Source organism: Schistocerca cancellata, chromosome 2, assembly GCF_023864275.1.
Source record: "Schistocerca cancellata isolate TAMUIC-IGC-003103 chromosome 2, iqSchCanc2.1, whole genome shotgun sequence".
Lineage (NCBI taxonomy): Eukaryota > Metazoa > Arthropoda > Insecta > Orthoptera > Acrididae > Schistocerca > Schistocerca cancellata.
In genome coordinates, this window is record NC_064627.1 from 971707715 (window position 1) to 971726597 (window position 18883).

The following is an 18883-nucleotide window of genomic DNA, read 5'->3' on the forward strand; positions in this document are numbered from 1 at the left end:
TCGATGACAGTTTGGATGTACCGTGCACTATTCAGTGTCCCCTCGACGATCACCAGTGGTGTACGGCCAGTGTAGGAGATCGCTCCCCACACCATGATGCCGGGTGTCGGCCCTGTGTGCCTCGGTCGTATGCAGTCCTGATTGTGGCGCTCACCTGCACGGCGCCAAACACGCATACGACCATCATTGGCACCAAGGCAGAAGCGACTCTCATCGCTGAAGACGACACGTCTCCATTCGTCCCTCCATTCACGCCTGTCGCGACACCACTGGAGGCGGGCTGCACGATGTTGGGGCGTGAGCGGAAGACGGCCTAACGGTGTGCGGGACCGTAGCCCAGCTTCATGGAGACGGTTGCGAATGGTCCTCGCCGATACCCCAGGAGCAACAGTGTCCCTAATTTGCTGGGAAGTGGCGGTGCGGTCCCCTACGGCACTGCGTAGGATCCTACGGTCTTGGCGTGCATCCGTGCGTCGCTGCGGTCCGGTCCCAGGTCGACGGGCACGTGCACCTTCCGCCGACCACTGGCGACAACATCGATGTACTGTGGAGACCTCACGCCCCACGTGTTGAGCAATTCGGCGGTACGTCCACCCGGCCTCCCGCATGCCCACTATACGCCCTCGCTCAAAGTCCGTCAACTGCACATACGGTTCACGTCCACGCTGTCGCGGCATGCTACCAGTGTTAAAGACTGCGATGGAGCTCCGTATGCCACGGCAAACTGGCTGACACTGACGGCGGCGGTGCACAAATGCTGCGCAGCTAGTGCCATTCGACGGCCAACACCGCGGTTCCTGGTGTGTCCGCTGTGCCGTGCGTGTGATCATTGCTTGTACAGCCCTCTCGCAGTGTCCGGAGCAAGTATGGTGGGTCTGACACACCAGTGTCAATGTGTTCTTTTTTCCATTTCCAGGATTGTATTACGATAATGACAGGGTCCTGATCTGTTTCCTAAAGTATATGATACGTCATAATTACAATGTCCAGTCATATTTTGTTAACAAAGAATTTCAGAGATTAAAATTTGCCTGAAAAACAATTTAGTGACTGAGTGAAGCAAAAATGTTTCATATTAGGCTATTGAGCAATACAGGAATATAACATGAATAACATAAAAAGTTAAACATTAGTTTCAAAATTATTTATTTCGACTGTGCTATTCAACAGTCATTTAAAATAAATGTTTAAATTATTTTTCATTGTTTCGTAAGTGTGATAAGCGTATGTGCCTGTGTACTGATGGAAACCCCATGTAATGGAACTTAGTCGCCAGGTTAACTTCCACTATAAGTTTTGATGTTGCTTTTTTAAGATTCATCGTGAGTTTATGTGTAATCGCTAATATGAGGGAGTTGTTTTCTCATTAACTAGTATCCCACAGTGAAGTGCCAAATCAACACTTTGTTCGTAAGGTGAATCCTTGAAATACTTTTCTCATGAATCAGTTAGTGAAGAAATTACACACTTATTGAAATTTTGGGTTTAAATATTATAATTTTCTTGATTTCTCGATGTATGCTGGATTTGGATTGGAGATTGTAATTTTACCTTGCTACAACTTGTGGGAAGATCTTTGTGTAACCCATCAGAAACGTTCCACAATCAACTCTTTTTTTACGTATTGATTACGGTGTGTTTCGGAGACGAAAAAACAACTGAGTCCGATTTATTAAAAACTAACCATTAGTAACACGACCACTGACAAAAATTTGAAAAATATCTGCACATGGCTTGGAGAATTGTGAGATGCTGTTATAAGATCTGTCGTGTGGTAATGAATATCCACACAAAACATAGCAATGTAAACGGGTTTCAAGCATAAGTAACCTACAATAAACAGTTCGCCTGTCTCCCGAAACATTTTAGTAGCGTGTTCCTCGCTTTAAGTGACAGATACATTAAGATCCCGTACTACTGAGTTTGTTCTGACGCATGCTTTTTTGTCTTTTTTTTTTATCCAGTATTGCGATACTTTTCATTAACTGTAAACACATAGAAAGCAGTTGACATACATCACTTGGCTAAACTTACCCCAGTTAGTGGACCGGTAAGTTCTTTTGAGTATTCCATTTTGAATTTGGGTAAATAGACATATACGTTTGTCCTATACATGTTGTTCACAGTGTCTTGGAGACTGAAGTCGGCAAGTTTCGCCTCAAGGCTTGCCAAACCGTTAACTTCTCGGGGGAGAAGGATCATCATGTTGAGCCGCTCTCCCTGTAGGAAGAAACAATGAAAGCAATATGAGTCACAATTTTTTATTTTATATATTTTAATAGATTATTAGCCTTTCTTACGTTTTCGATTACTAGCAATCAAGACATTTACATGGTATTAATTGCGTTATGACTCAAACGCTCATCAATCGAAATGCATAGAGATTCAAACAAATACACCGAAGGGAAAAACTCGCGGACAACAAGAAGGAGTTTTGTGGCATAAACGAAAGTTGGTAGGCGTGTTTCTACATTTGAAAGGTGAACACTATTCTAATTTGGCGCCAGTCGCACAAGACTGGCGCCAGTAGCGCCACTATGAGGAGGCACATAAGGTTTCAATTAAGTACACCCTCTAAGGATCGGGGATGTACGTTATCTATGAGATTGGGCGTGATGAGTTGATGTTCGTCAGGAATGGCTTTAAGACGACATACAGCCCATTATCAATACCTCACTGAGTTTAAACGGGCTCGTGTAATAGGGCTACTAGAAGCTAGGGTTTTAGAACATATACTGTATTCGAACATTATGAAGTACCTCGAAGAAAACGATTTATTGACATATAGTCAGCCCGGATTCAGAAAATATCGTTGTTGTTAAACACAACTAGCTCTTTACACTCATGAAGTAATAAGTGCTATCGTCAGGAGAGGTCAAATTGATTCCATATTTTTAAATTTCCAGAAGGCTTTCGACACCGTTCCTCACAAGCGTCTTCTAATCAAACTGCGTGCCTACGGAGTATCGCCTCAGTTGTGAGACTAGACTCGTGATTTCCTGTCAGAAAGGTCACAGTTCGTAGTAATAGACGGAAAGTCATCGAGTAAAACAGAACTAATATCCGGCGTTCACCAAGGTAGTGTTATAGATCCTCTATTGTTCCTGATCTATATTAACGACGTAGGAGACAATCTGAGTAGCCGTCTTAGATTGTTTGCACATGATGCTGTCATTTACCGTCTTGTAAAGTCATCAGATGATCAAAACGACTTGCAAAATGATTTAGATAAGATATCTGAATGGTGCGAAAAGTGGCAGTTGACCCCGAATAAAGAAAAGTGCGATGTTAGTCACATGACTATTAAAAGAAATCAGCTAAAATTCGATTACGCGATGTTGTTGTTGTTGTTGTGGTCTTCAGTCCTGAGACTGGTTTGATGCAGCTCTCCATGCTACTATATGCTGTGTAAGCTTCTTCATCTCCCATTACCTGCTGCAACCTACATCCTTCTGAATCTGTTTAGTGTATTCATCTCTTGGTCTCCCTCTACGATTTTTACCCTCCATGCTTCCCTCCAATACTAAATTGGTGATCCCTTGATGCCTCAGAACATGTCCTACCAACCGATCCCTTCTTCTAGTCTAGTTGTGCCACAAACTTTTCGTTGCGACGAGATCTTCTCATGAAATTTCAATCACCAGTTTTCTCCTCCGATTGCGAAAACATTCTGTTGGCACCCACCTACATAGGCAGAAATGATCATCACGATAAAATAAGAGAAATCAGGGCTCGCAAAGGAAAAATTTAAGTGCTCGTTTTTCCCGCGTGCCGTTCGAGAGAAGAACGGTTGACAGCATGAAGGTGGTTCATTGAACCCTCTTCCAGGCACCTTATTGTGAATAGTCGAGTAATCACGTAAATGTGTAGATGTAGATGTTCCTTCTGTGATACTGTAGAAAACCTTAGCAGGAATGTAGCCATTGTACATGATTGCTGGCAACAGTTGTCATGGAAATATACGGTCGCAAGAATCCGGGGCTGCGGACGGCCACATGGCACTAACGAGAGAGAAGACTGTCGTGTTCGGTATATGACTCTGGCCATCAAACTGCATCAACTTGCGCACCAGTTGGCATCACAGTAACACAACGAACCGTTACAAATCGGTTTCTACAAGGACAGCTTGCCCTGTTACGTGTATTCTACTGATCCCAAACCACCGCCATTTGCGACTTCAAACGGTCTCAAGCGAGAGGTCATTGGAGAGCAAGGTAGAGGTCTGCTGTGTTTTCTGATGAAAGCTAGTTCTGCGTCGGTCCAACGATGACAGTGTGTTGGTTACAAGGAGGCCAGATGAGAGCTTGCAACCGGCGTATCTGCATGCTAGACACAATGGACCTACAGCTGGAGTTATGGTCTGGAGTGCGATTTCGTATGACAGCATGGGCGCTCTCCTGTTTATCCCACGAACCCTGATTGCAAATTTACACTTCAGTCTGGTTGTTCGATCTGTTGTGCTACCATTCATGTACAGCATTCCATGGGGTATTTTTCAACAGATTAACGCTCGCCCACATACCGCTGTTCTAAACCAACATGCTCTAAGGCGTGCGGATATGTTACCTTGGCGCGCTCGATCACCAGATCTATCCCCAGTCGAGCGCATATGGGGCGTCATCGGAGGACAACTCCAACGTGACCCACAACCAGCTTTAACCGTCCCTGTGTTCACGGACCAAGTCCGATAGTCATGGAACATCATTCCACAAACTGACATCCGACACCTATGCAACACAATAGATGCACGTTTGCATGCTTGTATTCTACATTCTCACGGTTAGACGGTTATTAACGTGCCATACTTTCACACATTTGCAGTGGATTTTCTCGTGTTTACATTAGGCAGTAATCTTGTAATGTTAATCAGTTTAATGTGCTACCTAGATAAATGTATACCAGAAATTTCATTTCTCTACATTAATTATTTTTTGGTGTTGCGATTTCTTTCCGTAAGTTTAGAACTATGAACACAGAAAAGTAGCAACCAAATTTTAAATATGCTAAAATTATTTTAATCAACCAGTTTGTTTCAAATATCTATAATCAGAATTAGTATTGCTACATCAACGCCGACCTGTGTGGCCAAGCGGTTCTAGGCGCTTCAGTCTGGAACCGAGCGACCCCTACGCTCGCAGGTTCTAATCCTGCCTCGGGCATGGATGTGTGTAATGTCCTTAGGTTAGTTAGGTTTAAGTAGTTCTAAGTTCTAGGGGACAGATGACCTCAGATGTTGAGTCCCACAGTGCTCAGAGCCATTTGATTTTGAACCTACATGGACAACACTCGCGAAACGTTCGATTCTCTCGCCCTAAATCACCAATTTCCTAACGCAAGTGTCTGAGCCAAGTCCTTAAATGCAGCAAGTACTAGAACATAGAATAACATGTGTCATGAGGTCATCTATTTTCGGTTTTAAAAATAAACTACTGACTTATCTATTGAAACAGTGGAAAATTTCTCTTTACTTCTCACTGAGACCATGCACAGCGCAACCTCGAGGCAGATTAAATACTATTACGAAAATCGTCATTGCTGCCTCCTTCATTTTTGTCTACACACTCTCTTCCTTGTTACCGCACGTTCGATTCTATAATATCATTCTTATAATATTAGATATTGTAGTATAAAATCATTACCAGTGCGTATTCTTATGTATTGCCCTTAAGTGCTAAGTAAATTTACGTCTGCAGCATAAAACGGAAATTGTCTAGTCTGACAGAAGTCAGACCCATTCTGATGATGATAAACAGACGTCAATTAAACCTTTCCATCGAAAATAAGAAGAAAGCAGCGTTGTAAATCAGTAACATTGTAAACTTTGGTGTAAATGTGCCTGAACACTTGTAAACATAAAACCAAAAATGGTTCAAATGGCTCTAAGCACTACGGGACTTAACATCTGAGGTCATCAGTCCCCTAGACTTAGAACTACTTAAACCTAACTAACCTAAGGACATCACACACATCCATGCCTGAGGCACGATTCGAACCTGCGACCGTAGCAGCACCGCGGTTCCGGACTGAAGCGCCTAGAACCGCTCGGCTACAGCGGCCAGCTAACAGAAAACCGCGCTCATACTCATTAAGTGTTCCTCTGAAGTACTCTGTAGCAGGAAATGCATTATCATGCGCGAATCTAAGCAGGTGAGTTTCGGGGTTCAACCATAGGATTGTTTCCATCTAGGGCAAAGATTTTCATAATTGAAAAATTCCTCCTTGTCTGTTCGAAGACCACGTCAAACATTAGCTCCCGCGATAGTCTGATGGGACGAATTAATACAAATAGGAAGAAGACCATGGCCTACCGGCTCCAATATGATCACGCCTAGTAAAACAATTTCATCTTCGTAGCGACTAACTACGTGAAACAGCTGTCACAGTGGAGCATGACGTTTGCTGTCACATAAGTGATTGAAATTGTTGGATACGTGATATGACACTAATGTCAAATTTCCGAATAGATGGCTCAATGAAAGCTGTTTATAGAACGGAAAATCAGAATATCTGAGCGAGTTAGGTCAATGTTAATTTCGCGGGGCGGACGCATTGAGTAACCTATTGCTAGTGTTGTCAGTTATCAGCCCGCACGACTTTTCGATTTGAATAAAACAACGGTCCCAGAACTGACGACTGATGGTATTACCGTACACATGACAGAATTACCTACATCTACACCTATACACTACAAGCCACCTAATGCTTTATGGGAAGGTTGCTTGGGGTAATATTATGGCGGGTGAGAAGAACCACTGGTGGGACGCACCCTCCTTTTTAGATCATCGGTCTTTCAAATTGTTTGATACTGCTCCTCTCTTGTGCTGTTCTACTTTGTTAAGAAAAGGCATATTGCGGATTCCATGGCTGTGTGTTATATAACAACCACCGTTGTGTATTTTTAAACATTTCATTATTTCATACCAGTACTGATTTCAAACCCCTGGATGTTTCAACCCTTCTCTAAGGACATCATCGAGCTGCCACCTCTATGAAAGTGACTGTACTGCTTTGTAGTGTGGCGCAAACTTATCAAGATACGACTGAATATAAGTAAGGCTGTGTTATAGATAACTGCAGCACATACAAGTAGTTTAAGTGTGATATGAATATTATGTGCAAGGTCATACAACATGAACAGAATGTGCCCACCACACTGCCCTGGGGCACTTCTACAAACGTCTACGACACTCTAAGACAATGTACTTTGTCCTCCCTACTAAGACGTCATTTGGTTGCAGCTTCCGCTTGATACACCATACGCCCGATCTTTCGATAGTAAGCGTCTATGTTGTTCTTAATCAAGTACTTTTCGGAAGTTAATAAAACAGGGAAATACTTGACTGTCTTGACCAATGACTTTCAGCACACATTGTGACGAAAACGTGACGTAGATTTCACATTGTCAGAGTTTTCGGAGCCCATGCTGGTTTATATGGAGAAGGTCATTCTCGTCGAAACATATTCCTAATACATTCTAAGATTCCACGGAAAATGCATGTCAACTACACTACTGGCCATTAAAATTGCTACACCACGAAGATGACGTGCTACAGACGCGAAATTTAACCGACAGGAAGGAGATGCTATGATATGCAAATGATTAGCTTTTCAGAGCATTCACACAAGGTTGGCGCTGGTGGCGACACCTACAACGGGCTGACATGAGGAAAGTTTCCAACCGATTTCTCATACACAAACAGCAGTTGACCGGCATTGCCTGGTGAAACGTTGTGATGCCTCGTGTAAGGAGGAGAAATGCGTACCATCACGTTTTCGACTTTGATAAAGGTCGGATTGTAGCCTATCGCGATTGCGGTTTATCGTATCGCGACATTGCTGCTCGTGTTGGTCGAAATCCAATGACTGTTTGCAGAATATTTAAAAGGTGGGTTCAGGAGGGTAATACGGAACGCCGTGCCGGATCCCAACGGCCTCGTATCACTAGCAGTCGAGATGACAGGCATATTATCCACATGGCTGTAACGGATCGTGCAACCACGTGTCGATCCCTGAGTCAACGGATGGGGACGTTTGCAGGACAACAACCATCTGCACGAACAGTTCGACGACGTTTGCAGCAGCATGGACTAACAGCTCGGAGACCGTGGCTGCGGTTACCCTTGACGCTGCATCACAGACAGCAGCGCCTGCGATGGTGTACTCGACGACGAACCTGGGTGCACGAATGGCAAAACGTCATTTTTTCGGATGAATCCAGGTTCTGTTTACAGCATCATGATGGTCGCATCGCCGGCCGGAGTGGCCGAGCGGTTCTAGGTGCTACAGTCTGGAGCCGCACGATCGCTACGGTCGCAGGCTCGAATCCTGCCTCGGGCATGGATGTGTGTGATGTCCTTAGGTTAGTTAGGTTTAAGTAGTTCTAAGTTCTAGGGGACTGATGACCTCAGAAGTTAAGTCCCATAGTGCTCAGAGCCATTTGAACCATTTTTTGATGGTCGCATCCGTGTTTGGCGACATCGCGGTGAGCGCACATTGGAAATATTGCCCTACCGGCTTATCACCCGGCCTGATGGTATGGGGTGCCATTGGTTACACCTCTCGATGACCTCTTGTTCGCATTTGCGGCATTTTGAACAGTGGGCGTTACATTTCAAATGTGTTCCGACCCGTGGCTCTACCCTTCATTCGATCCCTGCGAAACCCTACATTTAACCAGATAATGCACAACCGCCGACTGCTGCCCTGGCCAGCACATTCTCCAGATCTCTCACCAATTGAAAACGTCTGGTCAATGGTGGCCGAGCAACTGGCTTGTCACAATACGCCAGTCACTACTCTTGATGAACTGTGGTATCGTGTTGAAGCTGCATGGGCAGCTGTACCTGTACACGCCATCCAAGCTCTGTTTGACTCAATGCCCAGGCGTATCAAAGCCGTTATTACGGCCAGAGGTGGTTGTTCTGGGTACTGATTTCTCAGGATCTATGCACCCAAATTGCGTGAAAATGTTATCACATGTCAGTTCTAGCATAATGTATTTGTCCAAAGAATACCCGTTTATCATCTGCATTTCTTCTTGGTGTAGCAATTTTAATGGCCAGTAGCGTAGATTGGTCGGTAGTTTTGTGGGCCACGTCCGCTGCCCTTTTAGTAGGCTTCCGTGACATCTTCCTTCTTCCAACTGCTGCGCACGGATTTTTGTTCGAGAGATTTACGACGTATTACAGTTAACGGTGAAGTTAACTCAGACACGGATTCAGTATAGAATCTGAAAGGATTCCATCGATCCCTGGAACCTTTTCCTTCGTAAAGGTACTTTTGAAAACAGAGTTCGGCATTACTGCTACCCGCAGTTTTAGTTTCTTGCGACCAATGGAAATTTCTGGTCTTAGGTCTTTTCTAAATACAGCAGCGTCAAGGGGTTTCCGACCTACTGACCTGATAATTCCTAAATGTTGGGAACAGAAGTGGTAAAGTATTTGAGGGTACTGAAGGGGTAACCAAGTATCCAAAGGAAGGTGAAAATTGAAATAAGAGAGTTTGTAACGATAAAGTAAGGGAAAGAATTACTGCTTTGTAGTGGGAATGAGGGAGGAGAAATATTCCTTGGATTTTACAAAATATTCAAGCTCGCAATTGTAAATCGTTGTTAAAGAATCACAACATAAGGAAGTATACCTGAAAAAGACCTGGAGACTCGGGAAGATACCAACTGGACTACATAATTGTGGGAGAGAGATTGCAAAATAAGATGCTGAACACATATTGTACTCAGGAGCAGATAGACTCAGATCACAATTTAGTGATGAGAAAAGTGTACTGAATTAGAATCGTGTAAAGAAGTGGAATGTAGATATATTGAGGAATGATGATGTGCCTGAGAATGCAAATACTGTGATACGAAATTCTCGACAATAACAAAAAAAATTTAGCTTTAGCGAAAGCTGACCATGATGCTACATGTACAATATCCAAGAAGCAACCGTAAGTATGGCACAGTAAGAGAGAAGTGCTCGTATTAGAAATGTATAAGGCAGAAATTCTCAGGGATTAAAATTTAGAGTGGAAGGACATCACTAATAATATTTTATGATGACATTGCTAACCTCATGGAAAAGAGGAAGAAATGAATGTTACCATGGAGGCTGAGTAAGGGAGTAATTTATGTTCTTTCAATTTTTATTTTGTTAAGTAGCAATGACATATGAGGTTCACACTGCCAGCAACGGGCTCATGCTAAAACTGCTTGCAGCATGTACCTATAGCCCTAAAGTGACCACTGGCTGGTCGAAATGAGTTCCACGCTTTGTGAAATCCTAAAGTGACTGTGTTGTAAGAACAAAAAAAAGTTCAATAAAATAAAAGAATACAAAATGAGGGATAATTGCAGGAGCTGTTGATTGGAATGGACATTGAAATGAGCGCACAATATGGACTTATAGTAAACTAAAGTAAGGCGAAAATAATGACTAACAGAAGAAAAGTTAGCGATAAAATTAACATCAAAATTGGGGACCAAATAGTAACGTAAAAGCATTTTGTTACCGGCGAAACAACGCATGACGTGCATCATAAACAAGATTTTAGAAGCAGTCTAGAACAGGCAAAAAGGCGTTTCTCGATAAAAGAAATTTATTAGTATCAAACATAGGCTTTAATTAGGGTGATAAATTTCTGAGAATATACATCTGGTGCGCAGCATTGTTTGGAAGTATATCATAGACTGTGCGAAACCCGGAAAACCGAACTATCTTACATGTTTTGTTACGGAGGAAGGTTGAAAACGAAATGACTAATGTAAGAAATGAAGCTGTCTTCCGCAAAATCCGAGAGGAAATACACACGGGATAAACATTGACTAGAAGACGGGACAAGGTGATACTACATGTGTTAAGACATCAGGGTATAGCTTCCATGGTACTACAAGAATCACTAGAGTGAAAATCTCTAGGTAAATGCAGAGATGCCGGCCGCGGTGGTCTAGCGCTTCTGGCGCTGCAGTCCGGAACCGCGGGACTGCTGCGGTCGCAGGTTCGAATCCTGCCTCGGGCATGGGTGTGTGTGGTGTCCTTAGGTTAGTTAGGTTTAAGTAGTTCTAAGTTCTAGGGGACTTATGACCTAAGATGTTGAGTCCCATAGTGCTCAGAGCCATTTGAACCATTTTTTTTAAATGCAGAGATTGGAACGTATCCAAGAATCAAGTTCTTTGAACGTAAATGCCTCACTGAGGTGAAGCGATTGGCATAGAAGATGAAAGTCATGGCGGGCTATACAAAATATTTCTGGAGATTGATGCAAGAGAAAATTTATAATGTTACGGGCTCCAGAAGACCACCAGACAGAATGACAACACGCCACATCGTTCTAGCACGCTACCTCTCTTTCCGGTCTCCATTAGTATACATTGCTTCGATGGCACGTTTCCATACCTTGTATAAGAAAACAATTTTAAAAAAATATCTTCTTCTTTTAATGCCACGCACAACCAGGCAAAGCAATAGCTGCAACATGAGCACATAGAAAATATTATATTTATTGGTGTTAATCAGGGTACATACATTTCACTCTATACGCTTTTCTTCCTCCCCAAACTTGTCCCTTATTTAATATACGACTATTTGATCCTGAATTAGTTTCATCTCTTTTCGTGTTCATGTTAGCTTTACAATCAGTCATCAACAGTCACTATCGTCGCAACAGTACCTTATAAGGAAGCAGAAGAGCTTGACAGTTTAAATCATTTATCTCCGTGTACTTGAATTCTTCCTCGAGGAACATCATGTCCACATTCTTTGATTGTCCAACAGCTGAGTGGAAAGGTAAAGGTAAGGTTCTATCCTCTTCAAACTTTTTGAGCCAGTCCCCTTTGAAGTATATGGCATTGACCAGTACCATCCGAGTTAAGTCGTTCAAGATACCTGGAAAGAAAGAACTGTTAGCAGTAAGCAATCTTTTTTACACATCCACGCAGAAAACGTAAATAGTCAATGTCTTCTGTGAGATTTTTCTATGATTATGAGTGAATTTTAACAATGAATCCAGACTTGGTTGATATCAATACAAGGATCACCAATTATAACAGTATTTAGTCAGAGCAAGTAGTTTAGCAAGTAGCTCTTGTAATCTTTTATCAGCGCATCCCATACTCATCAGATGATACAGAATTATGACCATCAAGTCAACATGTAAACTCCCTTTATTAACCACGTGGCTCACTAAACTTATCAACATATAAATTCACAATTAACTATAACGGCATGGGGCGGTGTGTGAGTTGGGGGGAGGAGGGAGGCAGAGCTGCTGTTTCTTCCGCACAATTCAAACGACAACACTGATGTGGTATGTGGGTCGTCGAAGTTAAAATGTAACAAGGCTGGTGGAAATATGCGAGAAATCACCGGTGCAACTGCTGGGTACACACGAAAACTGATAGTCTAGATGTGCAATAGGTTTGGCGACTGAAGAAAAAAGAACGTCAAGGAAGGCTATCTTTTAAAGGACCATCGGTCACCAACAGACAGAAGACAATATTTGTTGGACAAATATGAAGAAGGAACTAGGTGTGTGAGTTGTTAATTGAATTGTCTCAGCATTGTCTCAGCATGTTTCTGAAGTGATTTGTTCGATGACTCCTGCTGACCGACTCACGGAGCAGTTTGAGGCAGCTGAGCGCCCAGTTTGACAGTGGCTACCACAAAGTCGCCAATCTCTGCCAGAACTTTGATATCTGATAAATATCTGACTGAATATTTGTTCAGATTTTTCCACGCAACGCCTCGTCAGAGATAACTGCATCATCCGCGAAAAGTCGGAAGTTACTGTTAACATTGTCTGCAGTGTCATTAATGTATAACATGTAGGATACCAGCACACCTACTTGTACAGTTGTCGATGGAAATGCGTCCTTCCTCAAAAGTGTGCAGTCACAATTTTTACTTGGTATCCCTTACGATTATACGTTCAATAATAAATGTAAATGTGGTGCCGAGTAAAATGCTTTTCGTATCGCAGGAAATACCAAATTCACTTGATGGCCTTCATCCCTGGTTTTCAGAATGCAATGTGAGAAAAGCGCGAGTTAGGTCTCACACGACCAATTCTTTCATTCTGTTTGAAATATCGCATTCTGTTTGAGCTCAGAATATGTTGTAATATTCTGCAACAGATATATGTCAAAAGTATTGGACGGTAATTTTTGAGACCGATGACCTCGCAGTTTGGTCTCCTCCCCGAATCCACTCACGGTAATTTTGTAGATGACTTCCACTATGCAGCTTGTAGACGGGTTTGACCAGCTCGTCCTACCAACTATAAGGGCAAAATTTTTTGTTCGAGGGATATAATGTACATTTTACTTAAAACAGGGACTAATGCAGCCGCAAGTTCTTTATAGATTCGGACAGGGATGCTGTCGGGTCCTTAGATAGATTTCAGATTTTTCTCGGCGCCAGTAGCACTAATGCCTCTGTCAATCTTTGAAGTGGTGCGAGAATTAAGGTGAGACAATACTGCAGGATTTTCCTTTGCAAAGGTAGTTTCGTAAGCTAAGTTAATAACAACAGAGGTGAATTACCTTCCGCCAAGTCACTCAAGTACGACGTTGATGACTCATTTACAGCGCCACTGCGCTACTGTCGGCAGTCTATACAAATCAATGGTTGTGCTGACAAACGCAACAAATGAATAAAGGAAGAATCATGATTATCCCATAGCATAGGCAATGTATGAAATGGGCTAAGTGTTTATGACGTTGAACAACTGTCAAAGTTCTTGTCTGAGACGAATTTTAAGGCAGCCTGTATAATTTATCTAAAAGGTTAGCGGAAATATTTTCTTCATCTGGTACTAATTACGAGTGATGTCTTTATTATATTATAATGACCATAATTTGTGCTCACCAGGTGGAATTATGTCTTTTATTTTATTATTTGTCTTCTTCTCCACCCAGTCATTTATTGTTTTCCTTGCTTGTGGTTCTTGCAGGAAATCAACTTCTTCTATTCCAGCCTTGAATCTAGTTGCTGACTGATTAAACCCATCTTTAATGCCATAACCAGCTTTCAGAAATATTCTGTTCGCTATGTCAAGCAGCACATCGTTGTTGTCCTGAAACATTGTTCAAATGATATTAAAACAAAGCACAAAGAATTTCTTTCTCACCATACACATAATAAAGTACACGTCGCACTATCTTACATTAAAGACAGAAGAACTAAATTATAGAGCTACTGCATCAAACCTATAGTGTAATGTGTACATGCTGCCCAGTTCTAGAACTCATTGCGAGTTCTAAAATATTGACTTTCTTGATAAAAAAAAAACTATAAAGTTACGGCGAGTGAGTGAAAAATAACAACGGTTAAAGCTCCGTTTGTTGTGTGAACTGTATTTGGTACTTTGGATTCAGTGAGCTCATTTTATTGAGTAATTTTAACTTTTATTTATTTACTAGTTTTTAACATCATGTTATTGACCTTCAGTGAACTAACCTAGGGGAAAGTACACGATTGTGATCACAGAATGCTGGAGAAAATGAGTGACAAATGAGCACAGAGATACGAAAATTTGCCAGTAAATTTCGATGTAACATTTCGTGAGTTTATATTTCCGAATGCAGTTCACCATAACACTTCACAACGATCAAGGAGATCATGTTTAAATACAGACCAATGCGGCTCAAAGAAATGCTGCACTAAGAGTTAAGTCAAACAGAAGTTTCTTATTGAATTCTAACATATCCTCGTGTTACAGGTTTTGTTGTTCGAACAGGGCCTTAGAATTACTGAAATAGGTTTTACAAGCTAAATCTCCCAATAACTTCTTCGAAATTAGAGTAACCCTCCATTTTGGATCAATCACCCAGTGAGTCTTTTAAAGGATTGCTTGACACTCATAAGGTCGGCAACTTTGTAGTCATATGTACAAATATTTTGGTTAAGCGTTGTATAGTTGTGTTTCCCAGTTGGTGCAGTGAGTAGAATTTCGCATTAGAATACTCTAGTTCAGAGTTCGATTCTGGATCTAGGCGTATTTCCTTTTATTTTCTTATTTTGATACATATCCTACAACTGCAGCTCCTGTAAAGAACAGAACTATCACTAGTATACGTTTTGTAAATAAAACTGCCTTTTCCTGCTGGTAGTTACTTTATTTATGCCATACGCGTTTCGCCTTCTCCTGTTCTGAGGCATCACCAGTGGGATCTATAACGATACAGTTTCGTTAGTTATAGATTATCAAACAGTTCACTTCGCGATTTTTTGTAAATAAAAAAGTAATTACAGAGGATGATAGAGTTGACCTTTTTTTGGGGGCGAGTGGGGGGGGGGGGGGGGGCGGGGAGTGTCGTGTCAGGTGTACTAGCTGTTAGCGAGAGGCTGAAAACTTTGGTGACAGCTGTTTTGACTTTTCGTTTCAACATTCTGTGGAGGGGTTCAAGGATGAGTGAGTGTAAAGATGTTGGGTTCTATTATTATTACACTGCACAATATTATTATATTAATACTTTTTGTGAACGTTATACTATTATTTTATCTATTAGTGTAAATAATGAATTGCTTGGCGTGTGTACTTGGTCATTCAACAGGATTTTCCCTTCTGCTTTGGTTTTATGTATGTGGTAATTTTATTGCATGGTCAGGAGGTGTTTTTATTGTTGATTCTAATTATTTTCGTGTCATATTCTCAGGTGGTTGGTTTGTGGTCATTTTCTCTTAGGTGTTCTGCAAATGTAGAGTAGTTTATCCCATATTTCCAGGCTCCCTCTCTCTCTCTCTCTCTCTCTCACTCATTCACACACGCGGTATAAACATCATAAATAATAGAAGTTAGCAATGAACACATACTTCGTTAGGTTGGCAACAAATAGGTAAACATACCAAAGAAGATGAAACACGTAATGGAGTCGCAATATTTACGCTGTGAAAAGCGGTGTACGACGAAATAGTTGTATTGAGTGATAAAAGAACAATAGTCCACCACAAAAAAGAGTGAGAAACATGGTGATCAGTGTGTGGAAGGCGAGAACACAACGATGTGATTACATGGCAGTGATAAAAGTGGTAGTGCGACCTCCGGACCAGATGTAAGGAAACGCAGATCAGCAAATCGTAAGTAATTACTTTTTTTTTTACAAAAAATCGCGAAGTGAAATGTTTGATAAGCTGTAACTAACAAAACTATATCGTTATAGATTCCACTGATGATGCCTTAGAACAGGAGAAGGCGAAACACGTATGGGATAAATAAAGTAACTAGCAGCGGGAAAAGGCAGTTTTATTTAGAAAACAAGTATTTATATGCTTGCTGCTGAGATCGACCACACAAACAAACTTGAGAACTCCAGAATGAGATTTTCACTCTGCAGCGGAGTGTGCGCTGATATGAAACTTCCTGGCAGATTAAAACTGTGTGCCCGACCGAGACTCGAACTCGGGACCTTTGCCTTTCGCGGGCAAGTGCTCTACCATCTGAGCTACCGAAGCACGACTCACGCCCGGTCCTCACAGCTTTACTTCTGCCAGTATCTCGTCTCCTACCTTCCAAACTTTACAGAAGCTCTCCTGCGAACCTTGTAGAACTAGCACTCCTGAAAGAAAGGATATTGCGGAGACATGGCTTAGCCACAGCCTGGGGGATGATTCCAGAATGAGATTTTCACTCTGCAGCGGAGTGTGCGCTGATATGAAACTTCCTGGCAGATTAAAACTGTGTGCCCGACCGAGACGCGAACTCGGGACCTTTGCCTTTCGCGGGCAAGTGCTCTACCATCTGAGCTACTGAAGCACGACTCACGCCCGGTCCTCACAGCTTTACTTCTGCCAGTATCTCGTGTATCAGAGTGAAAATCTCATTCTGAAAACATCCCCCAGGCTGTGGCTAAGCCACGTCTCCGCAATATCCTTTCTTTCAGGAGTGCTAGTTCTGCAAGGTTCGCAGGAGAGCTTCTGTAAAGTTTGGAAGGTAGGAGACGAGATACTGGCAGAAGTAAAGCTGTGAGGAGCGGGCGTGAGTCGTGCTTCGGTAGCTCAGATGGTAGAGCACTTGCCCGTGAAAGGCAAAGGTCCCGAGTTCGAGTCTCGGTCGGGCACACAGTTTTAATCTGCCAGGAAGTTTCAAACTTGAGAACTATTACTGCCCCGATATGTCAGAAAAATTTGTTAAAAATAATTTACCTGTCATTGGACAGAAATGGCTACAAAACTCATCAATGTCTCTGCATCTCCAAAAATTTAGCGACTGGCTTCATTACGCTTCTTTGAACTCTTTGCTGCATAGCTGCGTCCATATTTACAAGAGTTCTTGCAAATTCATCAGCAGAGCAGAATAGACGTGCTTCTTCAAGAATCCCCACAGGATGAAATCCAGCGATCGATATCAGGAACAAGCGGAGGCCTTAAAACAGAATTTCCAGCACTGATCTGTTTCTAAAAAAAATCTCGCATTTCTTCCATTGTGCACCATCATACTGGAACCGCAACCCCGGCTGAACGTGAAGTGCAATATCTTCTAGTGATTCAAGCAAATTGTAAGAAATACTTGATTGTTCTGATCTGTACGTTGATGCTAAAGTGGGCCCGACGTCTAAAGTTACAGCTGACATGTGGGTTAACTAGACACCAATGGTGGGCGTTGTAGATACTGAAGAGACCATCACACAGCTTCATCAGGCCGTATTATAATTTTTAGGAAGTTGTCGTTAACTTCTTGTTGTTGTTGGAACCATTTACAAAACTGCATACGTAGGACGCAGTCTTCAGGATGCTGAATCACTTTAATGAATATGATTGGGGTGCAGTACTTCTTCTTTCACACGTCAGTGATCATGTGTTGTTGCGTGTCCTATACTTCGTTGGCGTTCTTTGGGCATAGCTTCTAGAATGACTTCCTCGTTAGCTAGAGTGCGATGAAATACATTTTTCTCTGGATGACGTCGAACAGGATACCTAGCAGCATATTCATGTGCGACGACTCCATGCCTTTTGTCAGATGCAATAGGGATCAAAAGCATTCAGAGTTTGTGATTGATATACTGTAAGTAGGCTGTTTAGGTTTTTATATTGGTAACGCCACGTAGCGCTCTGTATGAAAATGACTGGCTGTGCTGCGTGCAGTCTGTGGCTGGTATGCATTGTTGTTGGCTATTCTAGTGTTGGGCAGTTGGATGTGAACTGCGCGTGGCGTTGCGCAGTTGGAGGTGAGCCGCCAGCAGTGGTGGATGTGGGGAGTGAGATGGCGGAGTTTTGAGAGCGGATGATCTGAACAGAGACAGTAAATTTGTAAGACTAGATATCATGAACTGATATACAGGGCTATTACAAATGATTGAAGCGCTTTCATAAATTCACTGTAGCTCCATTCATTGACATATGGTCACCACACACTACAGATACGTAGAAAAACTCAAAGTTTTGTTTGGCTGAAGCCGCACTTCAGGTTTCTGCCGCCAGAGCGCTCGAGAGCGCAGTGAGACAAAATGGCGACAGGAGCCGAGAAAGCGTATGTCGTGCTTGAAATGCACTCACATCAGTCAGTCATAACAGTGCAACGACACTTCAGGACGAAGTTCAACAAGGATCCACCAACTGCTAACTCCATTCGGCGATGGTCTGCGCAGTTTAAAGCTTCTGGATGCCTGTGTAAGGGGAAATCAACGGGTCGGCCTGCAGTGAGCGAAGAAACGGTTGAACGCGTGCGGGAAAGTTTCACGCGTAGCCCGCGGAAGTCGACGAATAAAGCAAGCAGGGAGCTAAACGTACCACAGCCGACGGTTTGGAAAATCTTACGGAAAAGGCTGAAGCAGAAGGCATACCGTTTACAATTGCTACAAGCTCTGACACCCGTTGACAAAGTCAAACGCTTTGAATTTTCGGCGCGGTTGCAACAGCTCATGGAAGAGGATGCGTTCAGTGCGAAACTTGTT

At 42.5% G+C, this 18883-nt stretch overlaps 1 protein-coding gene across 7 annotated transcripts in view; it reads right to left on the minus strand.

The window, feature by feature from the left end:
• LOC126162936 (leukocyte elastase inhibitor-like) overlaps positions 1–18883 on the minus strand; it is a 192561-nt gene that overhangs the window by 134559 nt on the left and 39119 nt on the right. For all 7 annotated transcript variants that reach the window (XM_049919764.1, XM_049919760.1, XM_049919766.1 and 4 more), the window contains exons 4-6: positions 13860–14067; positions 11665–11879; positions 2035–2220 (exon numbers count right to left, since the gene is read on the minus strand). In XM_049919764.1, coding sequence (XP_049775721.1) covers positions 2035–2220; positions 11665–11879; positions 13860–14067 — 609 coding nt within the window. The remainder of the gene's footprint in view (positions 1–2034; positions 2221–11664; positions 11880–13859; positions 14068–18883) is intronic.